The 22,056-nt window shown below is 35.9% G+C and overlaps 1 protein-coding gene across 3 annotated transcripts in view; it reads left to right on the forward strand.

Annotated features, from left to right (window-relative positions):
• The window catches only part of RNF17 (ring finger protein 17), a 181,277-nt gene that overhangs the window by 80,310 nt on the left and 78,911 nt on the right, over positions 1-22,056 (forward strand). For all 3 annotated transcript variants that reach the window (XM_044249365.1, XM_044249366.1, XM_044249364.1), the window contains exons 16-19: positions 4,994-5,147; positions 8,461-8,576; positions 9,526-9,646; positions 17,380-17,500. In XM_044249365.1, the coding sequence (XP_044105300.1) occupies positions 4,994-5,147; positions 8,461-8,576; positions 9,526-9,646; positions 17,380-17,500 (512 nt within the window). The remainder of the gene's footprint in view (positions 1-4,993; positions 5,148-8,460; positions 8,577-9,525; positions 9,647-17,379; positions 17,501-22,056) is intronic.

The raw sequence follows: 22,056 nt of genomic DNA on the forward strand, positions 1-22,056 counted from the left end.
TGAAGGGGCAGGGGATGGGAGGTTGGGGAACCAGGTGGTGGGTATTAGAGAGGGCACAGATTGCATGGAGCACTGGGTGAGGTACAAAAACAATGAATACTGTTACGCTGAAAAGAAATTTAAAAATTAAAAAAAATAAAGCAATAGCAGCCAAAACTTCCTCATATTTCAATAAGGATATGATCCACGAATCAAGAAATTCAATGAACTCCAAGAAAATATACACAAAGACACATCTAACTAAACTACTGCAAGTCAAAAAGAAAATCTTGAAAGCATCAACAAAAACCAAATTCATCATGTACAAATGAATCTGAAAAATATTAACTTCTTAGCAGAAATTAACATCCCAAAAGATAATATAAGACTGTATTCAACGGACTAAGAGAAAAAACTGTCATGTTTGAATTTTGTATATAACAAAATGTTCTTTCAAAATAAGAGATAAATTTAGACATTCACAGATAAAGGCAGAGGGAGCCCACTACCATAGACATGCCTTGTAATAAAAGGGTGCTAGATGATAATTCAAAGATGTACACAAATAAGTTCTTTAGTAATGATGTCTCTCATATCAACAGACATATTCATTATGCTAAATTCACTTGTACTTGAATTATGCTAAATTCACTGAAATTTAGAAAAAAAAAGAAATTCATGTACTTCCCACATTCAAAATATATCCACCCCATTCCAATCATTACAGTATCACTTCTGAGCCCATAATCTAATATATAAATATCATCAAATAAAAGTCTCACATCTCATAGTCTAATTCAAGTACAGGTTAAGACTTAGGTATCACTCAAGCTGGAGCAAAATTCTTCTCTATCTCTGAATATGTGAGACCAGACAAATCTAAAGCCTAGCAAATTCTATTAGATTCTTATGACTTGAAAATCTACTTCATTGGCTGGATGCTCCACCCTCCAGTCCTACTAGGGTGGTAGTTTTGCCCCCACCACCTCACTTACTGGAATTGAGGTGTTGTCCTCATGCTCTGGAACCCAGAAGGCTGAACCTCCTGGAACAGAGGATGAGACTGTCCTTCCTCTCAGGCCTGTGCCCTCTGGGCTCCTGGTGGCATTGGCAGACAAGACAGCCCCTGAATCACCTTTGGGGTCATTATTCCTTTTTCTTGAAAGGTAACACATGTTCAGGGCTGATAGCCTGGTCAACTCACTTGCTGCCTATAACATCACACAAATCCCAACAGCCTTTCTTCTTCCTGTCTCTGTCTCCTTAAGTTCAAGCTGGTAGTGTTTCTACTGAATTGACTGATTGGATCCACAAGTCACTTGCCCGTGATCTCTTCAGCAGTGTCTAGCCACATCTTTGGTGTCCTCTCTTAAGTATACATTCTCATTGTTTACAATATGGATAGACTGAGAATTTTTTAAATATTTCAAGTTCTGATTTCTTTATGTTTAGCAATTCTTTCTTTATGTCTCTTCTCATGTTTTTTCATAAACAACAAGGAGAAACCAAACTGCACATTCAACATTTTGCTTCAGATAATCTTTCTGCTCCTTTTTCCTTCTGGAATTCCCATAATGTATATATTAATATGTATAATGGTGCCCTTGGCCTCTGTTCAAGTCCCTTAGCCTTTCTTCCCTTTACACTTTCCTTTCTTATGCTTGTTTCAGATATGCTGATCCTTTCTTATGATCCTTTCTTATGCTTGTTTCAGATATGCTGTTGAATCCCTCTGGTGTATTTTTCACTTCAGTTATTATACTTTTCAGCTCCAGAATTTGTTTGATTCCTTTTTATAATTTCTCTTTGTTGGTATTTTCATCTTGGTTCTTTATTATTTTCCTGGTTTCCTCTAGTTCTTTATCCATGTGTTCCTTTCTTCTTTGAACATATTTAAGACAGTTGTTCTGAAGTTTTTTAGTATGTCCTTTAGCTGGGCTTCTTTGAGGGTGGTTTCTGTTTTGTTCCCATGAATGAGCCATGTTATCTTTTTTCTTTGCATTTCTTCTGATTTTTTGTGGAAAATTGGACATTTGACTATTAGAATGTGGTAACTCTGAAAATAAAATTCCCCACCTCCCTGGGATTTGCTGGATTTTCTTATTGTTGAAGACTACAGTGGTTGGTTAGTTTTGAGACTATTTCAAACTATTTTTTCAAAGACTATTCCTTTGGGTTTTTTTAAAAAATTTATTTATTTATTTTTTAAAAATTATTATTTATTTATTTATTTTCAGAAAAACAGAAGACTATTCCTTGCATGTGATCACTGAAGTCTCCATTCCTTTAGCTTGTGACAGAGATTTATTTGAATGCCAGAAGCTTGATTGGGCGTTTGCTTGGTTGCTATAAACCTTTGACTTTTTCATAGTTCTGACAAAGTTCATAAGACTTTTCTCCCCTCCCCCCCTTTTTCCCCCATTGTTTCTATGGGGGAACCAGAGCTTAGAGCATCTTAGTCTATGATTTTGCTGATGTCACTCCTCTGCAATTTTTTTTTATTTCGCTTTTTTTTCCAATTTATTTATTTTCAGAAAAACATTATTCATTATTTTTTCACCACACCCAGTGCTCCATGCAAGCCGTGCCCTCTATAATACCCACTACCTGGTACCCCAACCTCCCACCCCCCCGCCACTTCAAACCCCTCAGATTGTTTTTCAGAGTCGATAGTCTCTCATGGTTCACCCCCCCTTCCAATTTACCCAAATTCCCTTCTCCTCTCTAACGCCCTGCAATTTTTCACTGTTCACTTTGGATTGAAGAATATGAATAAAACCTACTTAGAAATAAAAGTTTAAAAAATTGAAGGTTTTTGAATTAATTTAAATGAAATAAGAAAAGACAGATTCACAAAATTTCCATTTGCATTATAATATTTAGAAAAGAGGAAATCTTCATTTTTTGCTATTTGGTATAGATTTTAAAATATTTTTTAACCTTAAGAATTGGTATTTGGAGAGATAACAGACATTTATCCTTGGTGTTTTGAGATGATTTTTTTTTTAGTGGGGGAACTATGTTTTAGATATTATAGGAACTTTAAGAACTTAAATAACGAAGTAACCTTATTAATAAGAGAAATCTCTAGTTTACTCAAGGTAGTCATTTTATAAACCCTACTGAAATTACTGATTTAAAGAATGATCAATTCACTTTAAAATCATGAGATAGAAGGTTGATGGGAAACAACATTCATATAATGCCAAAGTATTATTAAATGAATTACATAACTGTACAATAGAGGGATCAGAATCATCACCCTACTCTGTAGGTGAACCTTAGCATGTTATTACTGAGTCAGTAATGTTATATCTTTTGGTATATTGCAACCTACATATATTTAAGATGTATTCTGGCCAAAAAAGGCTTGAATCCACCAAACCTATAGATAGAACTTCTGGCTTTGGGGAAATTTCAGGAGACAGACCTCACTTAATGGAGGAACAAGCTAAATAATAGTATGAGGATGTAACCACATAAATCCAGAAGATGGAGCATTCTACAGAAAAATAGCAGGCTTTCTTCAGCAAGATCTACTCATTAAAAGAAAAAAAAAGGACTATACTAGATTCTAAAATATTTATTGAGATAACTAAATATAATCTGTAGTCTTGAATTTGATACTGGTTTGGGTCATTTAAGGATATCTAAACATGGCCAAAAAGTACTAATGGGAATACTTAAACAGAAAAGTGAGAATTGACAGAAAATGCAAATTATCACACTGAAATCAAATTGCATGTAAGATATCTTCTCGCTTTTGTTTTAAAAAATATGGAAGGTTTGTGTGTGTATAAGAAAGGATTCTGGAACAACAAATGTTGGCAAAGATGTAGAGGAAGGGGAACCCTCTTACACTGTTGGTGGGAATGCAAGCTGGTGCAGCCACTCTGGAAAACAGTATGGAGGTTCCTCAAGAAGTTGAAAATAGAGCTACCCTATGACCCAGCAATTGCCCTACTGGGTGTTTACTCCAATTTACTTATAGCTATAGTGAAAAGAAGGGGCACATGCACCCCAATGTTCATAGCAGCAATCCACAGTAGCCAAACTGTAGAAGGAGATGAGGTATTCTTCAACAGATGAATAGATAAAGATGATGTGGCTCATGTATATATATATATGTATATATATATACATAATAGTATATATACACAATAGTATATATATACTATTGTGTGTATAGTATATAATGTATATATAGTATATAATGTATATATATAATGTATATATATATTATAGTATATAATGTATATATATAATGTATAGTATATAATGTATATATATATACATAATAGTATATACACACAATAGTATATATACTATTGTGTGTATAGTATATAATGTATATATATACATATATATACATAATATATACTATGTATATATATAATGGACTATTACTCAGCCTTTAGAAAGGATGAATACCTACCATTTGCATCAACATGGATGGAAGTGGGGGATACTGTGCTAAGTGAAATAAGTCAAGCGGAGAAAGACCATTATCATATGATTTCACTCGTGACATATAAGAAATAGCATATACGTTATATATATAAGAGGATCATGGGGAGGGGAGGGAAAACGGAGTGGGAAGAAATCAGGGAGACAAACTGAGAGACTCTTAACTATAGGATACAAACTGAGGGATGTGAAAAGGTAGGAGGGTAGCGAGGTGGGATAACTGGGTAATGGACATTAAGGCAGGCGTGTGATGGGATGAGCACTAATGATATACTATATGTTGGCTAATGGAATTTAAATTTTTAAAAAAGGATCTAGAAGGATATACCCTTAAGATATCTGAAGAAATGTGATTTTTAAAAAAGTTTTGTTATGTCCATATTTGCTAATTTTATATATTGCTTCTGTAATAAAATATTACAAATATAAATTACATAATGATTGATTTGTCTGATCCCAATAATTTTATAAGCAGTACTTATAATACATGCTACATTTAAATTTTGTTTCTTTGAAACTATAGTGTTTTAATCCTTTCATTTCTTAGATAGAGAGCCTGGATTTTTTATTTTTACTAAAAACAATTGAGGAATTTTATAAAAGTGAAGATGGAGAAAATCTGGAAATCCTCTGTCCAGTTCAAGGTCAAGCCTGTGTGGCTAAATTTGAAGATGGAGTTTGGTACCGAGCAAAAGTTACTGGTAGGAAATTGCACACTATTTCTACAGGGAAATGTTATGCTTAAAAACTGAAACCGTTTGAGTTGGTACAAATTAAATCATAGAAGTGATATTATTTGATCTTACCCATTTTGCTCAGTTATCTTTAAAAAGCTAGTGGTACCTCTGGAGCTAATAATACATTATATGTTAATTTTTTAAAAAAGAAATAAAATAAAATGGGAAAAAAAACTACTGGTAGTGTTGGGAGGTGACTCTCTAAGTCCTTAGATTTTTATTTGACTAGCCCTTAACCTGTTTTTTTGTTGTTGTTTCCTAATGTCTGCCTTATTAAAAAAGTTAAATGGTGCTAAACAACTTAGACTGTACTTCTCAAAGGCAGATATTTTAGGGTTGCTTGGCTGGCTCAGTTGGAAGAGCATGGAACTCTTAATCTCATGTGGGATATAGAGATTACTTTAAAAATACTTTATTCTTTCAACTGTTTCTTTTGGTATTTATTTGTGATATTACTTCTAAATATGTAATACTTTGTTGATATTTTACTCTCAGAAAGTGTCTATTCTTATTAAGGCAGGTGGCAGTTTTAGATTTATTTTAGCTCTTTTATCCCCTCCCCACCCCATCACCATATTTTATCACAATTTTAGTTAATCTATATTCTGCATAAATATTTTCACTAAGTCATAAAAATAATTTATTTCTATTTCAATCTAATGCATCAATTTTTCACTTTATTTTCTTAAAATTTATGGCTACATTTTCCTAATTATTAAAAACAATTTTCCACATGTTTGACTTTGCAGGTAATGTTAGTTGGTTTTTGGTTTTTGTTTTTTCTAGTGGTGAAAACATCTTTCTTTTTTTTGAAGATTTTATTTATCTGACAGAGCGAGATCACAAGTAGACAGAGAGGCAGGCAGAGAGAGAGGAGGGAAGCCGGCTTCCTACTGAGCAGAGAGGCTGATGTGGGGCTGGATCCCAGGACTCTGAGGCAGAGGCTTAACCCACTGAGCCACCCAGGCGCCCCATGAAAATATCTTTCTATCATCTCCAGTTGGACTGCTAGTCCTCTAAGCTTATTACACTTTTGTTATTCAGAGAATTTATTTCATTTTGCAATATACTTTTTTTTCTCCCTGTATTGGATCCCTTGTTTTACGGATCCCATGTTTACTTCTTCAGTTTATTCCCATTTTTTGGGAGCATCATCTAATTGTTTCCTCAGAATAAATGGAAGTAAGTTTTGGGACCTCTCAGGGATGCTTGGGTGGCTTAGTGGATTAGGCAGCTGCCTTATGCTAAGGTCGTGATCCTCAGGGTCCTGGGATCCAGTTACACACTGGATCCAACTTCTCCCTCTCCCTCTGCCTCCGCCTCCCGCTCCCCTTACTTCTGCGCTCTCGCTCTCTCTCTCTCTCTCTCAAAAAATAAATAAAATCTTTAAAAAAAATTTTTTGAGGCCTTTCATGTCGCCTGACTCTCTCTCATACTGATTCATAATTTGGGTAAAAAAAAAATGTTCTTTAAATTTTTTTCTCCTGTGTTCTTTTTATCTCTTGTCTTTATTTTTTTTAATTTTTTAATTTTTTATAAACATATATTTTTATCCCCAGGGGTACAGGTCTGTGAATCGCCAAGTTTACATCTCTTGTCTTTAAATTTTATCTCCTGTTTGTTTTGTCTAAAACTATATCTCCATTCAGAGACTTGAGGAATAATAAGAATCCAATAGCACTAGTCAGTTAAGAATATCCTTCTAGCATGAGAATTCCAGAAGTGTGGAGGGATACCCTCATCTTATTATTATACTTATAATAACATGTGTCTTCTCAATTACTCCAGATACCAGTTACCATAGGGCCTAAGTTGTTTGAAGTGTCCTCTTGAATACCAGTGTTGTTCCATATGCTTCCATTTCTGCTAAGGAGCAGAGAATGCCTGTATTTTTTCCATTTTTGAAATTATGTATATGGTACTACTCTTTAAATTTGAAAATGGTGGCAACCAGTTTAGTAGAATTATACATAGGTATGATAAGAGAGGCTAAAGTCAGCCATATATTTTGAGTGTTTTCAAAAAGGTCATTGTGATAGTTTTCATTCAGACTTCTGTATGTTTGAACATTTTAGGGGATTCATTGGTATTCTGTAAAATATAGAGACTAGATTGACATGGAGGTCTGTCTTCGCTTATTGTTCACAATATTCCCCGAAATAATTTTTTTTAAATTTCAGTTAGGTATCATCATTTAATAATCAAACTAAAGATTCATATTTTTGCTTTAGTCACCTGTGTTGACTAACAGTAAACATTTATTAAGTTCATGCTTACTATGGTGCTTTGCAAATTATTTTAAATAGGTGAATCCTCAAAAAAAAATAAATCTTACAAGATTGGATTCTACTGGTATGCCCATTTTACGAATGAGATAGTGAGGCTTGGAGAGAAAAAGGAACTTGATCGGACTAATATTTTAGAAAGAGTGATTAGCTTGACAGACAGAGATCACAAGTAGGCAGAGAGGCAGGCAGAGAGAGAGGAGGAAGCACGCTCCCTGCTGAGCAGAGAGTCCTGATGTGGGGCTCCATCCCAAGACCCTGAGATCATGACCTGAGCAGAAAGCAGAGGCTTAACCCTCCAAGCCACCCAGGCGCCCCTAATCTAGTCAGTCTTAATGCCTAGGGGTTTTTTTGTTGTTGTTGTTTTTTAATTTTTTATTTTTTATAAACATATAATATATTTTTATCCCCCCAGGGTACAAGTATGTGAATCGCCAGGTTTACACACTTCACAGCACTCACCATAGCACATACCCTCCCCAATGTCCATAACCCCACAGCCCTTCTCCCAGCCCTCCTTCCTCCAGCAACCTCAGTTTGTTTTGTGAGATTAAGAGTCACTTATGGTTTGTCTCCCTCCCAATCCCATCTTGTTTCATTTATTCTTCTCCTACCTCCTTAACCCCCCATGTTGCATCTCCACTTCCTCATATCAAGATCATATGATAGTGGTCTTTCTCTGCTTGACTTAATGCCTAGTTTTAACTTTTAGGCCACAACACCTAGCATTTGATAGCTGTGTTGTTATCCTGGTTTTGATTGTCCTCTGGATATCTTAAAATTGTTAATTTCTCAAGTCTGAACGACTGCATTATGGTTGATTCTTTTTTTAGGTCCACATATTAGAAATTTTTTTATATTTAAAAAAGTATTAGGTTTATATGTTGATCATAAAAGTATTCTAATGTAATTGACTGTCCCGTCTAAATTTTGCTAGATAATTCTCTGTTTTCTTTCCAAGTTTATGATTTCTAATTTAATAACTTTTGAAGGATTGCCTGGACATCGTGAAGTTGAAGTTAAATATGTGGACTTTGGCAATACTGCAAAAATAACACTTAAAGAAATGCGTAAAATAAAAGATGAGTTTCTAAATCCCCCAGAGAAGGTAATCTACTTATTATGAGTCATAGGGTCAGAATATTAACACAATTGTGACAGTATTTTTAGAAATAGAAATGCTCTGTTAACTAACATTTTTGTCTATAAATAATTTGATACATGGAATATAGAAAAGAGTTTCTGTCATTACTGTAATTACCTATATAGCAGCCATAAGTTGTTAAGATGTATGTATATCGTAGCAAATAAGCATTAATTGTAAATGTATATCTGTTTGTATGTTTGTGTCTTCATAAGTTTTTACTGTTCTCCAGATCTCAAATGTTATTTTGAAAACCTGTATAATGTGGTAGGAAGGTGATAGATTTTGTGCGAAAATCTCATCATAGAAGTATTTTTACTGCAATTCCATTTATGTTTAAGTATATATAACATGTCCAAGAGAAAGAGAAGTCTGGAAAAATAAGTAAAAATTATCTTTCTCTTGGAATCTTATGCCTCAGAGATAAAGAAGGTTAATGGGGCTTATTTTCTAACTCACTTTACACTTAGGCATTTGAATTATTGTTAAACAATATTTTTCATTTTAAAAATGGGTAAACTAGGAAAAACTTGAAAATATAAATAAAAAGGACTCATTCAGAACTATTCAATGTTTTTATAAATACAATTCTAATTCTAAGATGTGTCTTCTATTTAACAATTATAGGATTAGAAAAATAGTCCTGTAACCTGCTTTTCTCATTTAACAGTATATAATGAGTATCTGTAATTTTTTCAGTAGATGCTTGTTATATTGGTGTCTGAATGTGCAATAATTCTACCAAATGATCTGTTGACTCCAGTTATTGCCATTTATAAAATATTTTATAGATACCTTTTGCACATTTATTTTCAGATTATATATCAGAGTTTTTTGTACACATATAAAACTTTAATTCTAAAATAACTAGAAATTTCACCTTTTCTTAATTGTGCAATTTTGTTTGACACAGGCAATTAAATGTAAGCTGGCCTATATTGAACCATGTGTAAAGACAATGCAGTGGTCCAAAAAAGCTAAGGAAAAATTTGAAGAAAAAACTCAAGATAAATTTATGACATGTTCAGTCATCAGTAAGCTATTCCACTTTTATTTGTTGCTATGTAATTGTATATAATTTTAAATAAGGATAACATAATACATTTGCTTGATATAAGCTAAATTCAGTGTGTCATTAATGAGACTAGTAAGAGAGAACATTTATTGAGAATTGGGTATAGTGGATATAGTTGCAGGCTGTAGAGTATAAAATCAGTACAAGGCAAAAATTGCCATTAAAGATCAAGTTATGCTAGGGGTGCCTGGATGGCTCACTTGGTGGAGTGTGGGACTCTTGATCTTTGAGTTGTAGGTTCAAGCCCCACATTGGGTGTAGAGATTACTTAAAAATAAAATCTTAAAAAAAAAAATCAGTCATCCTAGATATGGCCTCTTGAACGCCCTAAAGCCAGGAATTAGCTTCTCTTATTTCGTTTACATTTCTGCAGTGGTTCTTTCCTCATTTTGGCATGATGAATGTTAAAGTTTAATGTGCAGGAAAGTGAGAGGAGGTGGGACACAATTGTTAAATAGTTTTCATATTTTTTTTCATTTTACTTAAGTGAATTCAACTGTAGCATCTCCCCATATTTTAAAAAAAGTCATTTCTTTTTTGGACTAGTTTGGGCCTAAGATACAGTCTGACCACTAGCTCACAATTTCGTAACCCAGCACGTTCTGAAAATGAAAAGTTGACTAGCAAAACCTGATATGAAATGGCATGAAGATATATATAGTCTTTATCTCCTTTATAGTGAATATTCATATATTCCATTTCAGGATAGTAATGTATGTTTGTAGGCTGCTGCCTTGGAATCTTGCTGGGGGTATTATAAAATAGGCAGTATATATTTTATGTAGCTTTTCTCAATTTGAAGTTCTGAAACCTGTCTGACCCCAAGGGGTTTGGATGCAGGGGTTGGGGGGTGGTGGAAGTCTGTTATTTTTCTGGCTTAGTTGGTCTTAATAAGTGCTAGTGCAGGACACACGAGATTACTCTATTCACTTTTGTCATACTACCATTAAATGAACCCAATCACCAGAAGAGGGTTAGCCTCTGTTACAATAAGGAGACTAAAGCTTAGCGATCAGCAGTTCAAAGTTACATAACTGGGAACTGATGATATATCAGTGATAATTTATCCACATTGTTGATAGGAGAAATTGTTCTGAAGAAATGGTTTGTTTAAAGAAGAATGTGGTTACAGATATTGCATCCTTAGTCAATAACATTTTTATATCTGGCTTCTCTGATGCGAGCAGTAAATTAAGGGCTTCTTAGTCCTTGAGTAATTTCCACTGATTTTTGATTCCTTCTTTTTCTTACTCATTTAATTACTTGTTATACCAATAACATCCAAACACTAGTCATAACATAGTTATTATGCTAAATAATTTATTTGAACAGGGCCTTCTGGCACTCCTTAAATCTAAAATATCTTACCCCATTAACCTGCACTATGATGAGATTGACAGTTAAAGACATTAATAATAGATGATAAAGGGAGCATTGTTACCTTATAAAGCAAGGGATATTTAAATTTTTAAAAAAGATTTTATTTATTTATTTATTTGACAGAGAGAGAAAGAGCACACAAGCAGGGGGAGCAGCAGGCAGAGGGAGAAGGAGAAGCAGGCTCCCTGCAGAGCAGGGGGAGCCTGATGTAGGACTCAAACCCAGGACCCTGGGATCATGACCTGAGCCGAAGGCAGCTATTCAACCAACTGAGCCACCCAGGTGCCCTGGGATATTTAAATTTTAATTAGCAGAGCAGGGAAGTTGGTAAAGGTACAAAACATATGGAAAGTTGGCCCTGTTGCAATAAAGAACTCTATGTATGGGAAATATGAAGACAAAGAACTAATGGGACTACAAGACATGGAAAGTAAGAAGATGAAAATTAATTGAGGCTCGGCATTGCTTAGCCTTTTATTTTAGATGATATATCAGATCTTTTGAAAAGTAGTCAGGAATCATTTTTAGGCTCTTGAGAAAGGTTACCTAATATGTATTTTTATGACTAGATAATAAAGTATATTGTGGTAACACTTTGTGTTATTTGGAATCATCTTTTTTTTTTTTTTCAATCATCATTCTGACCGGCAGCTACCAGCTGCTGTTGTGTAGAAGGTGTAAGCATAACCTGTATTGAAGTGTGTATTCAGTGTATACTTCAGTACATTGAAGTATGTGTTTCCTAAAGAAATTACTCTATTGTTTATTCAAATACATATTAGGCAGACTCTCTGTGCTATGTACCATAAGTAAGTAAACAGGCATACAAGATGTAAACTTTATCCATAGTTAAACTCCCAGTTTAGTTTAAGAAATAGATCTAAATAGATCTACATGTTTACGTAACCATTATGTATTCTAAAAGAAATTAAATATTAGATTGTCCTAAAAATATGGGAAAAAATCCAGATTTCAGTCTCTAATTGAGGATTCTAGATTTTTTTTTCTCATTGTAAACTTTGTGCCATTCTTTTATTTTTTTCCAATTTATTTATTTTCAGAAAAACAGTATTCATTATTTTTTCACCACACCCAGTGCTCCATGCAAGCCGTGCCCTCTATAATACCCACCACCTAGTACCCCAACCTCCCACCCCCCCCGCCACTTCAAACCCCTCAGATTGTTTTTCAGAGTCCATAGTCTCTCATGGTTCACCTCCCCTTCCAATTTACCCAAAAGCACATACCCTCCCCAATGTCCATAACCCTACCCCCCTTCTCCCAACCCCCCTCCCCCCAGCAACCCACAGTTTGTTTCGTGAGATTAAGAGTCACTTATGGTTTGTCTCCCTCCCTATCCCATCTTGTTTCATGGATTCTTCTCCTACCCACTTAAGCCCCCATGTTGCATCACCACTCCCTCATATCAGGGAGATCATATGATAGTTGTCTTTCTCCGCTTGACTTATTTCGCTAAGCATGATACGCTCTAGTTCCATCCATGTTGTCGCAAATGGCAAGATTTCGTTTCTTTTGATGGCTGCATAGTATTCCATTGTGTATATATACCACATCTTCTTGATCCATTCATCTGTTGATGGACATCTAGGTTCTTTCCATAGTTTGGCTATTGTGGACATTGCTGCTATAAACATTCAGGTGCACGTGCCCCTTTGGATCACTACGTTTGTATCTTTAGGGTAAATTCCCAGTAGTGCAATTGCTGGGTCATAGGGCAGTTCTATTTTCAACATTTTGAGGAACCTCCATGCTGTTTTCCAGAGTGGTTGCACCATCTTGCATTCCCACCAACAGTGTAGGAGGGTTCCCCTTTCTCCGCATCCTCGCCAGCATCTGTCATTTCCTGACTTGTTGATTTTAGCCATTCTGACTGGTGTGAGGTGGTATCTCATTGTGGTTTTGATTTGTATTTCCCTGATGCCGAGTGATATGGAGCACTTTTTCATGTGTCTGTTGGCCATCTGGATGTCTTCTTTGCAGAAACGTCTGTTCATGTCCTCTGCCCATTTCTTGATTATTTGTTCTTTGGGTGTTGAGTTTGTTAAGTTCTTTATAGATTTTGGACACTAGTCCTTTATCTGAGATGTTGTTTGCAAATATCTTCTCCCATTCTGTCAGTTGTCTTTTGATTTTGTTAACTGTTTCCTTTGCTGTGCAAAAGCTTTTGATCTTGATGAAATCCCAATAGTTCATTTTTGTCTTTGCTTCCCTTGCCTTTGGCGATGTTCCTAGGAAGATGTTGCTGTGGCTGAGGTCGAAGAGGTTGCTGCCTGTGTTCTCCTCAAGGATTTTGATGGATTCCTTTCTCACATTGAGGTCCTTCATCCATTTTGAGTCTATTTTTGTGTGTGGTGTAAGGAAATGGTCCAATTTCATTTTTCTGCACGTGGCTGTCCAATTTTCCCAACACCATTTATTAAAGAGGCTGTCTTTTTTCCATTGGACATTCTTTCCTGCTTTGTCAAAGATTAGTTGACCATAGACTTGAGGGTCTATTTCTGGGCTCTCTATTCTCTTCCATTGATCTATGTGTCTGTTTTTGTGCCAATACCATGCTGTCTTGATGATGACAGCTTTGTAATAGAGCTTGAATTCCGGAATTGTGATGCCACCAACTTTGGCTTTCTTTTTCAATATCGCTTTGGCTATTCGAGGTCTTTTCTGGTTCCATATAAATTTTAAAATTATTTGTTCCATTTCTTTGAAAAAGATGGATGGTACTTTGATAGGAATTGCATTAAATGTGTAGATTGCTTTAGGTAGCATAGACATTTTCACAATATTTATTCTTCCAATCCAGGAGCATGGAACATTTTTCCATTTCTTTGTGTCTTCCTCAATTTCTTTCATGAGTACTTTATAGTTTTCTGAGTATCTTATGGTTTTGGGTGCAATTGTAAATGGGATTGACTCCTTAATTTCTCTTTCTTCTGTCTTGTTGTTGGTGTAGAGAAATGCAACTGATTGATCTTATATCCTGACACTTTACTGAATTCTTGTACAAGTTCTAGCAGTTTTGGAGTGGAGTCTTTTGGGTTTTCCACATAGAGTATCATATCATCTGCGAAGAGTGATAATTTGACTTCTTCTTTGCCGATTTGGATGCCTTTAATTTCCTTTTGTTGTCTGATTGCTGAGGCTAGGACTTCTAGTACTATGTTGAATAGCAGTGGTGATAATGGACATCCCTGCTGTGTTCCTGACCTTAGTGGAAAAGCTTTCAGTTTTTCTCCATTGAGAATGATATTTGCGGTGGGTTTTTCATAGATGGCTTTGATGATATTGAGGTATGTGCCCTCTATCCCTACACTTTGAAGAGTTTTGATCAGGAAGGGATGCTGTACTTTGTCAAATGCTTTTTCAGCATCTATTGAGAGTATCATATGGTTCTTGTTCTTTCTTTTAATGTTGTGTTGTGTCACATTGACTGATTTGCGGATGTTGAACCAACCTTGCAGCCCTGGAATAAATCCCACTTGGTCGTTGTGAATAATCCTTTTAATATACTGTTGAATCCTATTGGCTAGTATTTTGATGAGAATTTTCACATCTGTGTTCATCAAGGATATTGGTCTATAGCTCTCTTTTTTGATGGAATCCTTGTCTGGTTTTGGGATCATGGTGATGCTGGCCTCATAAAAAGAGTTTGGAAGTTTTCCTTCCATTTCTACTCTTTGGAACAGTTTCAGGAGAATAGGAATTAGTTCTTCTTTAAATGTTTGGTAGAATTCCCCCTGGAAGCCGTCTGGCCCTGGGCTTTTGTTTGTTTGGAGATTTTTAATGACTGTTTCAATCTCCTTACTGGTTATGGGTCTGTTCAGGCTTTCTATTTCTTCCTGCTTCAATTTCGGTAGTTTATATGTTTCTAGGAATGCATCCATTTCTTCCAGATTGTCAAATTTGTTGGCGTAGAGTTGCTCATAGTATGTTCTTATAATAGTTTGTATTTCTTTGGTGTTAGTTGTGATCTCTCCTCTTTCATTCATGATTTTATTTATTTGGGTCCTTTCTCTTTTCTTTTTGATAAGTCTGGCCAAGGGTTTATCAATTTTATTAATTCTTTCAAAGAACCAGCTCCTAGTTTGGTTGATTTGTTCTATTGTTTTTTTGGTTTCTATTTCATTGATTTCTGCTCTGATCTTTATGATTTCTCTTCTCCTGCTGGGCCTAGGGTTTCTTTCTTGTTCTTTCTCCAGCTCCTTTAGGTGTAGGGTTAGGTTGTGTACCTGAGACCTTTCTTGTTTCTTGAGAAAAGCTTGTACCGCTATATATTTTCCTCTCAGGACTGCCTTTGTTGTGTCCCACAGATTTTGAACCGTTGTATTTTCATTATCATTTGTTTCCATGATTTTTTTCAATTCTTCTTTAATTTCCCGGTTGACCCATTCATTCTCTAGAAGGATGCTGTTTAGTCTCCATGTATTTGGATTCTTTCCAAACTTCCTCTTGTGGTTGAGTTCTAGCTTCAGAGCATTGTGGTCTGAAAATATGCATGGAAATTCCCCCTCACGATTGGATGAGAGATCTCCTCTGATTGGGATCACTTCTGATTGGGATCTCCCAGTCTCTTCTGATTGGGATCTCTTCTGATTTGGGGATAAAAAGAGGTTCAAAAAGAAAGAAAGAAAAAAAAGAATTAAAAAAAGAGATTGAATTAAAAATTCAATCAAGAATTTAAAAAAGAATTAAAAAAAGAGATTGAAGAGATTGGGATCTCTTCTGATTTGGGGATAAAAAGAGGTTCAAAAATAAAGAAATAAAAAAAAGAATTAAAAAAAGAAAACTAATAAAGAAAAGTATAAAAATGAAAATATATATATATATATTAGATAAACTAGTTAAAAAACGTTAAAAAAAGAAAAGGGTAAAAGTTAAAATAAATTTTAGCAGAAGAAGAGAAAAAAAATGATAAAGAAAAAAATTAAATTAACTGCAAGACTAAAAAATCACAGGGAGAAAGCCATGAGTTCCGTGGTTTGTTTTCTCCTCCTCTGGAATTCTGCTGCTCTCCTTGGTATTGAAACTGCACTCCTTGGGAGGTGAACTTGGTCTTGCCTGGATTTCTTGTTGATCTTCTGGGGGAGGGGCCTGTTGTAGTGATTCTCAAGTGTCTTTGCCCCAGGCGGAATTGCACCACCCTTACCAGGGGCCGGGCTGAGTGATCTGCTCGGCTTTGCTTTCAGGAGCTTTTGTTCCCTGAGCGCTTTCCGTAGAGTTCCGGAGGACGGGAATACAAATGGCGGCCTCCTGGTCTCCGGCCCGGAGGAGCCAAGAGCCCGGGGCCCCGCTCCCCAGTGCACCCTCAGCGAACAGCTCCTAGTAACTCCCGTCTGCCTAACCTCCGGCCGCGCTCCGAGCTCACCGAGCCTGCGACCGGTTCAAGGCAACACCGAGCTGTGAGCTTACTGTCGGCTCTGTCTCTGTAGCTGGCTTTCCCGTTCCAATATCTGCAAGCTCTGCGACACTCAGACACCACCACCCCCCCCCATCCTTCTGTGACCCTGTGAGACCTGAGGCCACGCCGACCCCGCGTGGGCTTCGCCCCGGTTTAGCCTCTGGAGCTATGTCCCTCAGCGGAACAGACTTTTAAAAGCCCTGATTTTGTGCTCCGTTGCTCCGCCGCTTGCCAGGAGCCGGCCCCTCCCCCCGGGGTCTATCTTCCCGTCGCTTTGGATTCACTTCTCCGCCAGTCCTACCTTTCAGAAAGTGGTTGTTTTTCTGTTTCTAGAATTGCTGTTCTTCTTCTCTTCGATCTGTCGATGGATTTGCAGGTGTTTGCAATCTTTAGATAAGCTCTCTAGCTGATCTCCTGCTAGCTGAAGTAGTCTCAGCCTGCTACTTCTCCGCCATCTTGACTCTCCTGTGCCATTCTTTTAAAAGCTGTAAACCTTTACAGACAATCTCTAGCCTGAATTTCATTCTTTTGTACTCTGGAACTTGGGCAAACACAGTAAAACAGTTTAAAAACACATCAGAACATTTCTTCAATGAATATATATCAATTTATATTTTTCTGAATTTAAAAGCTTTAAACTGCTTTTGATCTGTTATAGAACAGTACACAATCTAAAATGAAAATTTTATTAATTTGCATATGCTGCAGATAACATGGACGATTGTTTTGTTGGCAAAATGCTGCTTATCCCCCTGTAGAGACACTTTGGTATTATTCAGCAAAAAACCCACATGTATGCAAAATGTAATTGTTTATAGCTTTTAAAAAATTGCTTCATTTAGTATGTTTTGCAACATACTTATTTCTTTCCCCAAACTCATCTTAATGTTTTACAGAAATTCTGGAAGATAATGTGCTCTTGGTTGAGCTTTTCGATTCTCTTGGTGCTCCTGGAATGACTCCTACTAGTATAAATGACCAGCTAGTCAAAGAGGGCCTAGCATCTTACGAAGTAGGGTAAGTAGACCTGTAAATGTTTGTTAGTTTGTACATAACATTTTATTCACAAGAAGGAAAACTGGCATACCTTTCCCTGTAGGATATCTGCTTAGGCTGTAGCTTTGGGAGGTTCCCCCATTCTTGAAAAATAGTAGGAAAAATAACTGGAGTCATTAGCCTAATGGGGAGTAGCGTGGCTTTCCCCTAAGGGACTCTGAAACCAAGAGAATGGCTTATAGGGATTGAAGATACTTCTAAGAAAAGGAAAATGCATCTTATTTCTAGGTGGAACATCTGCTTTGGCAGCCATTTGTGGCTATTTGAAAAGATAATTAGGAAGAGAAATGGCAGGATAGGGTAGTTAGTGGTAGAGTTAGCCCACATTCCCACTTGGAGAAATGTACATTCCTCCTAGGTTCAAGGGGATACTTTGAACAAGATCCAGATTTGAGCCATTGTGCCTAGTACAGACCAGTGGTTGAGCAGCCCTGAAGCAAAAGGACAGGGGTTAGTGAGGAGGGGTGTAGGGTTAGGAGTTAGAAGGGTTAGGAGTCAAGACAAAGCAATTAATTCACAATACAGACTTGTGCAGTAGGGTGGCCCCTGAAAGGTCTTCTGAAGAATTCCCACATATCACTCTCAAGAAAGCAAATATTTGATAACACCCACACATAATGTCTGTTGGGGTAAGCCAGAGAAGCAGAAACCTGCAGTAATGTGCTCAGTATGTAGTCTTGCCTTCCTTCCCTGCCCTAACACTGGGGGATTAGAAGCTGGAGTGGGCCTGCCCTTTTTCCAGTGTAAGCCCTAACTAAGGGGAGAGAAAGGAATGAGAGGAAGTTTTTAAATGTATTGGACTGGGCAGCATCTGGGTGGCTCCGTTGGTTAAGCGTATGACTTGATTTCAGCTGTTTGTGATCTCCGGATTGTGAGATAGAGCCCCACTTGGGCTCTGTGATGGGCATGGAGCCTGCTTAAGATACTCTCTCCTACTTCCCCCACCCTGCCCTCTCTCACTTCCTCTCAAAAAATATTATTATTTCTCTTTTATAAAAAAAGTTAGGGTTATTGAGGTAAAACATACAATAAAATTCACCTTTTGCATATACAGTCATATAACCATTATCACACTCAAAATACAGAATATTTCTATCACGATAAAAATTTCCTTGTGCAGCTTTGTAGTTCTTTCTCTTCCTCCACACCCAAACCTTGGCAATTACTAATCTAATTTGTTTCTATAACTTTTACTTTTCCATAACTTCTTATAAATGGAGTCATAGTGTATTTGCCTTCTGTGTCTAGCAGAAGACACATTTAGCTTAATGCTTCTGAGACTCATCCATGTTGTTGCATGTATCAGTTTTTATTGCTCACTATTATTCTGTTTTCTGGATGTATGACAATATTAAACATTTCCTAATTGACGAACATTTGAGCTGTTTCCAGTTTGAGAGATTTTATGAAAAAGGTGTTGTAAACATTTGCATACATGTCTTTGTATGTAGACATGTTTATGTATTTTCTTTTGAGTAAATATCCAGGAGTGAGATTGCTGTTTGTAAGGTAAATGAGTTTTGGTTCTTTATTTAATCTAGTGTCCTGGCCTTGATAATTTTGGCATAAATCTCAGACATCACATAACTTCATCCATCTAATATTTTGGTATGTATATCTAAAAGAAAAAGATTTTTTTAAAGTTGTAGTTTTTTTTAACTTTATAAGAAACTGCCACACATTTTCTAAATTGGCTCTACCATCTTGAATTTCCACCAACAGTTTGTGAGTTCTACTGTTCTCTGTCCTTGCCAGTGCTTGATTTTGTCACGTTGTGTTCACATTAGCCCTTCTAATAGAAATATAGTGGTTTTTCATAGTGGTGTTAATTTTAGCTTAATGATATTAAAGATCTTTTCATATTCTTATTTACCATCTGTGTCTCTTCTTTGGTGAAGTTTTCAAAGGTTTTGTGCTTTGTGCTTTTTGCTTACTGTTCTTGAAATGTGAAAGTAGTTTAATATATTCCAGATAGAAGTTCTTCATCAAGATTATGTGCTTTGCTTTGCAAATATGGCAAATTTTTTTTTCCAATCTGTGACTTCTTACCAGTGTCTTTCAACAAGTAGAAGTTTCTGGTTTTAAAGTCCACTTTGACAGTTTTTTTCTTTCATAAGTCAGGTATTTTGTGCTGTAATTAAGAAATCTTTACCTAACTCAAGGTCATAAAGATTTTCTGCTGTGTTTTCTTCCAAAGTTTTATAGTTTTAGGTTTCATATTTTTTTTATTTTGTTAAATAGAATTTATGTTTTGGGTTCTCAACACTGAGCAGAAAGCACAGGGTTTTCCCACATATTCCTGGCTCCCCCCAGCAGGCACAGCCTCCCCCACTGTCAACCACCAAATTGGTACATTTGTTAACATCAGTGAAACTACATTGACATATCATAATCATCCAAAGTCCATAATTTACATTCTGTGGGTTTTGACTAAATGTATGATGACACAAATCTACCATTATGGTATCAGAGTATTTTCAGTGTCCTAAAAATCCCTTGTGTTTAGTCTATTCATCCTTCCCTCCCTTGAATCCCTAGGAACTACTGATCTTTTTTACTGTCTCCATAATTTTGCCTTTTCCGGAATATCATATAATTGGAGTCATCCAGCATATAGCCTTTTCAGATTGGCTTATTTCACTTAATAAGCCAATAAAGCTTCCCCCTTATTTTGTCATGTCTTAATAACTTTTTTCCTTCTAGCACTGAATAATAGCTCATTGTCTGGATGTACAACAGTTTGTCCATTCACCTACTAAAGGACATCTTGGTTGTGATCAGGTTTGATAATTATGAATAAAGCTGCTATAAACATTGACATTCAGGTTTTTGTGTAGACATGTTTTCACCTCCTTTGGGCAAATACCAAGGAGTGTGATTGCTGGGTTGTATGGTAAGATGTGTTTAGTTGTGAAAGAAAATGCCAAACTGTCTTCTAAAGCAACTGTACCATTTTGCATTCACACAAGCAATGAGTGAGGGATTCCTCTTGCCCCACACCCTCATTAGCACTTGGTGGTGTCAGCGTTCCAGATTTTGGTCTTTCAATTGTATGTGTAGTGTTAGAATCTTTTTTTGTTTTTATTTGTGATTTCATGATGACATGTGATATGGAGCATCTTTTCACTTGCTTATTTGCTATCTTTATATTTTCTTTGGGGAGGTTCCTCTTAATGTTCTGGAGCCATTTTTTAGGTGATTTGCTTTCTTATTGTTGAATTTTAAGTGTTCTTTTTATATGTTGGATAACAGTACCTTATGTATAATATGTGTCTTTTGCAAATATTTTCTCCAAGTGTGTGGCTTTTTTTCATTCTCTTGCATAGTGTCTTTGACAGAACAGATGTTTATAATTTCAGTGAAATTCAACTTCTAAATACTTTGTCTCATGAGTCATGGAATAAAGCTATTTTTAAACTTTAAATTTTTTCCCTTTGCTTAAGCAGCTTTGGAGAATAAGGCATTTATTAGATAAATATTCCAAAATATCACTACTATCAAGAGCATCAGAGGAGAACAGCAAGCACCCATCTGCTCACTTTGATATGCCACTGTTGTAGGGGAGAACTAAAGCTAAAACAAAACTCAATTCCACAGTAAGCAAAATAGATTCTAGAAAGAAGAACTCTTTATGACGGTGTAGCAGCTTTCTGCAAGAGCAGTGTTCTATAAAATACACCGGGAGCTTTACTAGCTTTTAAAATAAAATTTCCCTGTCTTTTGCACCTCTCCATATATATAAATTTAAATATTAGGGGAGAATTTTCTAGTTACAAATCATAAATTTAGGCAATATTGAAGTCATGTATAATACAACTCTGCCTTAACCACCCCCCCAAAAAGCGAGATAAATAGTTAACTAGAAGAGAAGAAGCATTTCATGATGTGTACTTATATCAAATCACCACAGTGTACACTTTAAATATCTTACAATTTTATATGTCAGTTATACCCCAGCAAAGCTGAAATTTTTTTTAATTGGCCATCTAGTGGTCAAGTATGGTCAACACGCAGTAGAAGATAACATTCATGTGTTAAACTGTGAGCATGCCCTGAATTTTTTATCAGTGTTAATATCTTTCCATGGATATATAACCCATATAATCCACCTGCTAGCCAAAAGTTAAAGGTACACTTCTTGGCCACAGAAACTTGTGTTTCTTTTGAATGACTCTTTTGGCCAGTCTGGATCACTAAAGCTGGCCATGGTAATGTTGACTGAATTCAGAAGTTTTCCATTGCTACAGTTGTGTTTTAATTAAAATCATAAAGTATTCTCTTACCTCTCATTTAACCAATCCTTTTTTTAAAAAATCAGGGTCATATAGTTTTAACTAAGTTTTTTCCAGTTAACATTAATTTTATAAGACATCAGATTTGGGCATATAATCAATGATGGTTGTTTTTTTTTCCCAATTTATTTATTTTCAGAAAAACATTATTCATTATTTTTTCACCACACCCAGTGCTCCATGCAAGCCATGCCCTCTATAATACCCACCACCTGGTACCCCTAC

The sequence above is a fragment of the Neovison vison genome, chromosome 5, assembly GCF_020171115.1.
Source record: "Neovison vison isolate M4711 chromosome 5, ASM_NN_V1, whole genome shotgun sequence".
NCBI classification, from domain to species: domain Eukaryota; kingdom Metazoa; phylum Chordata; class Mammalia; order Carnivora; family Mustelidae; genus Neogale; species Neogale vison.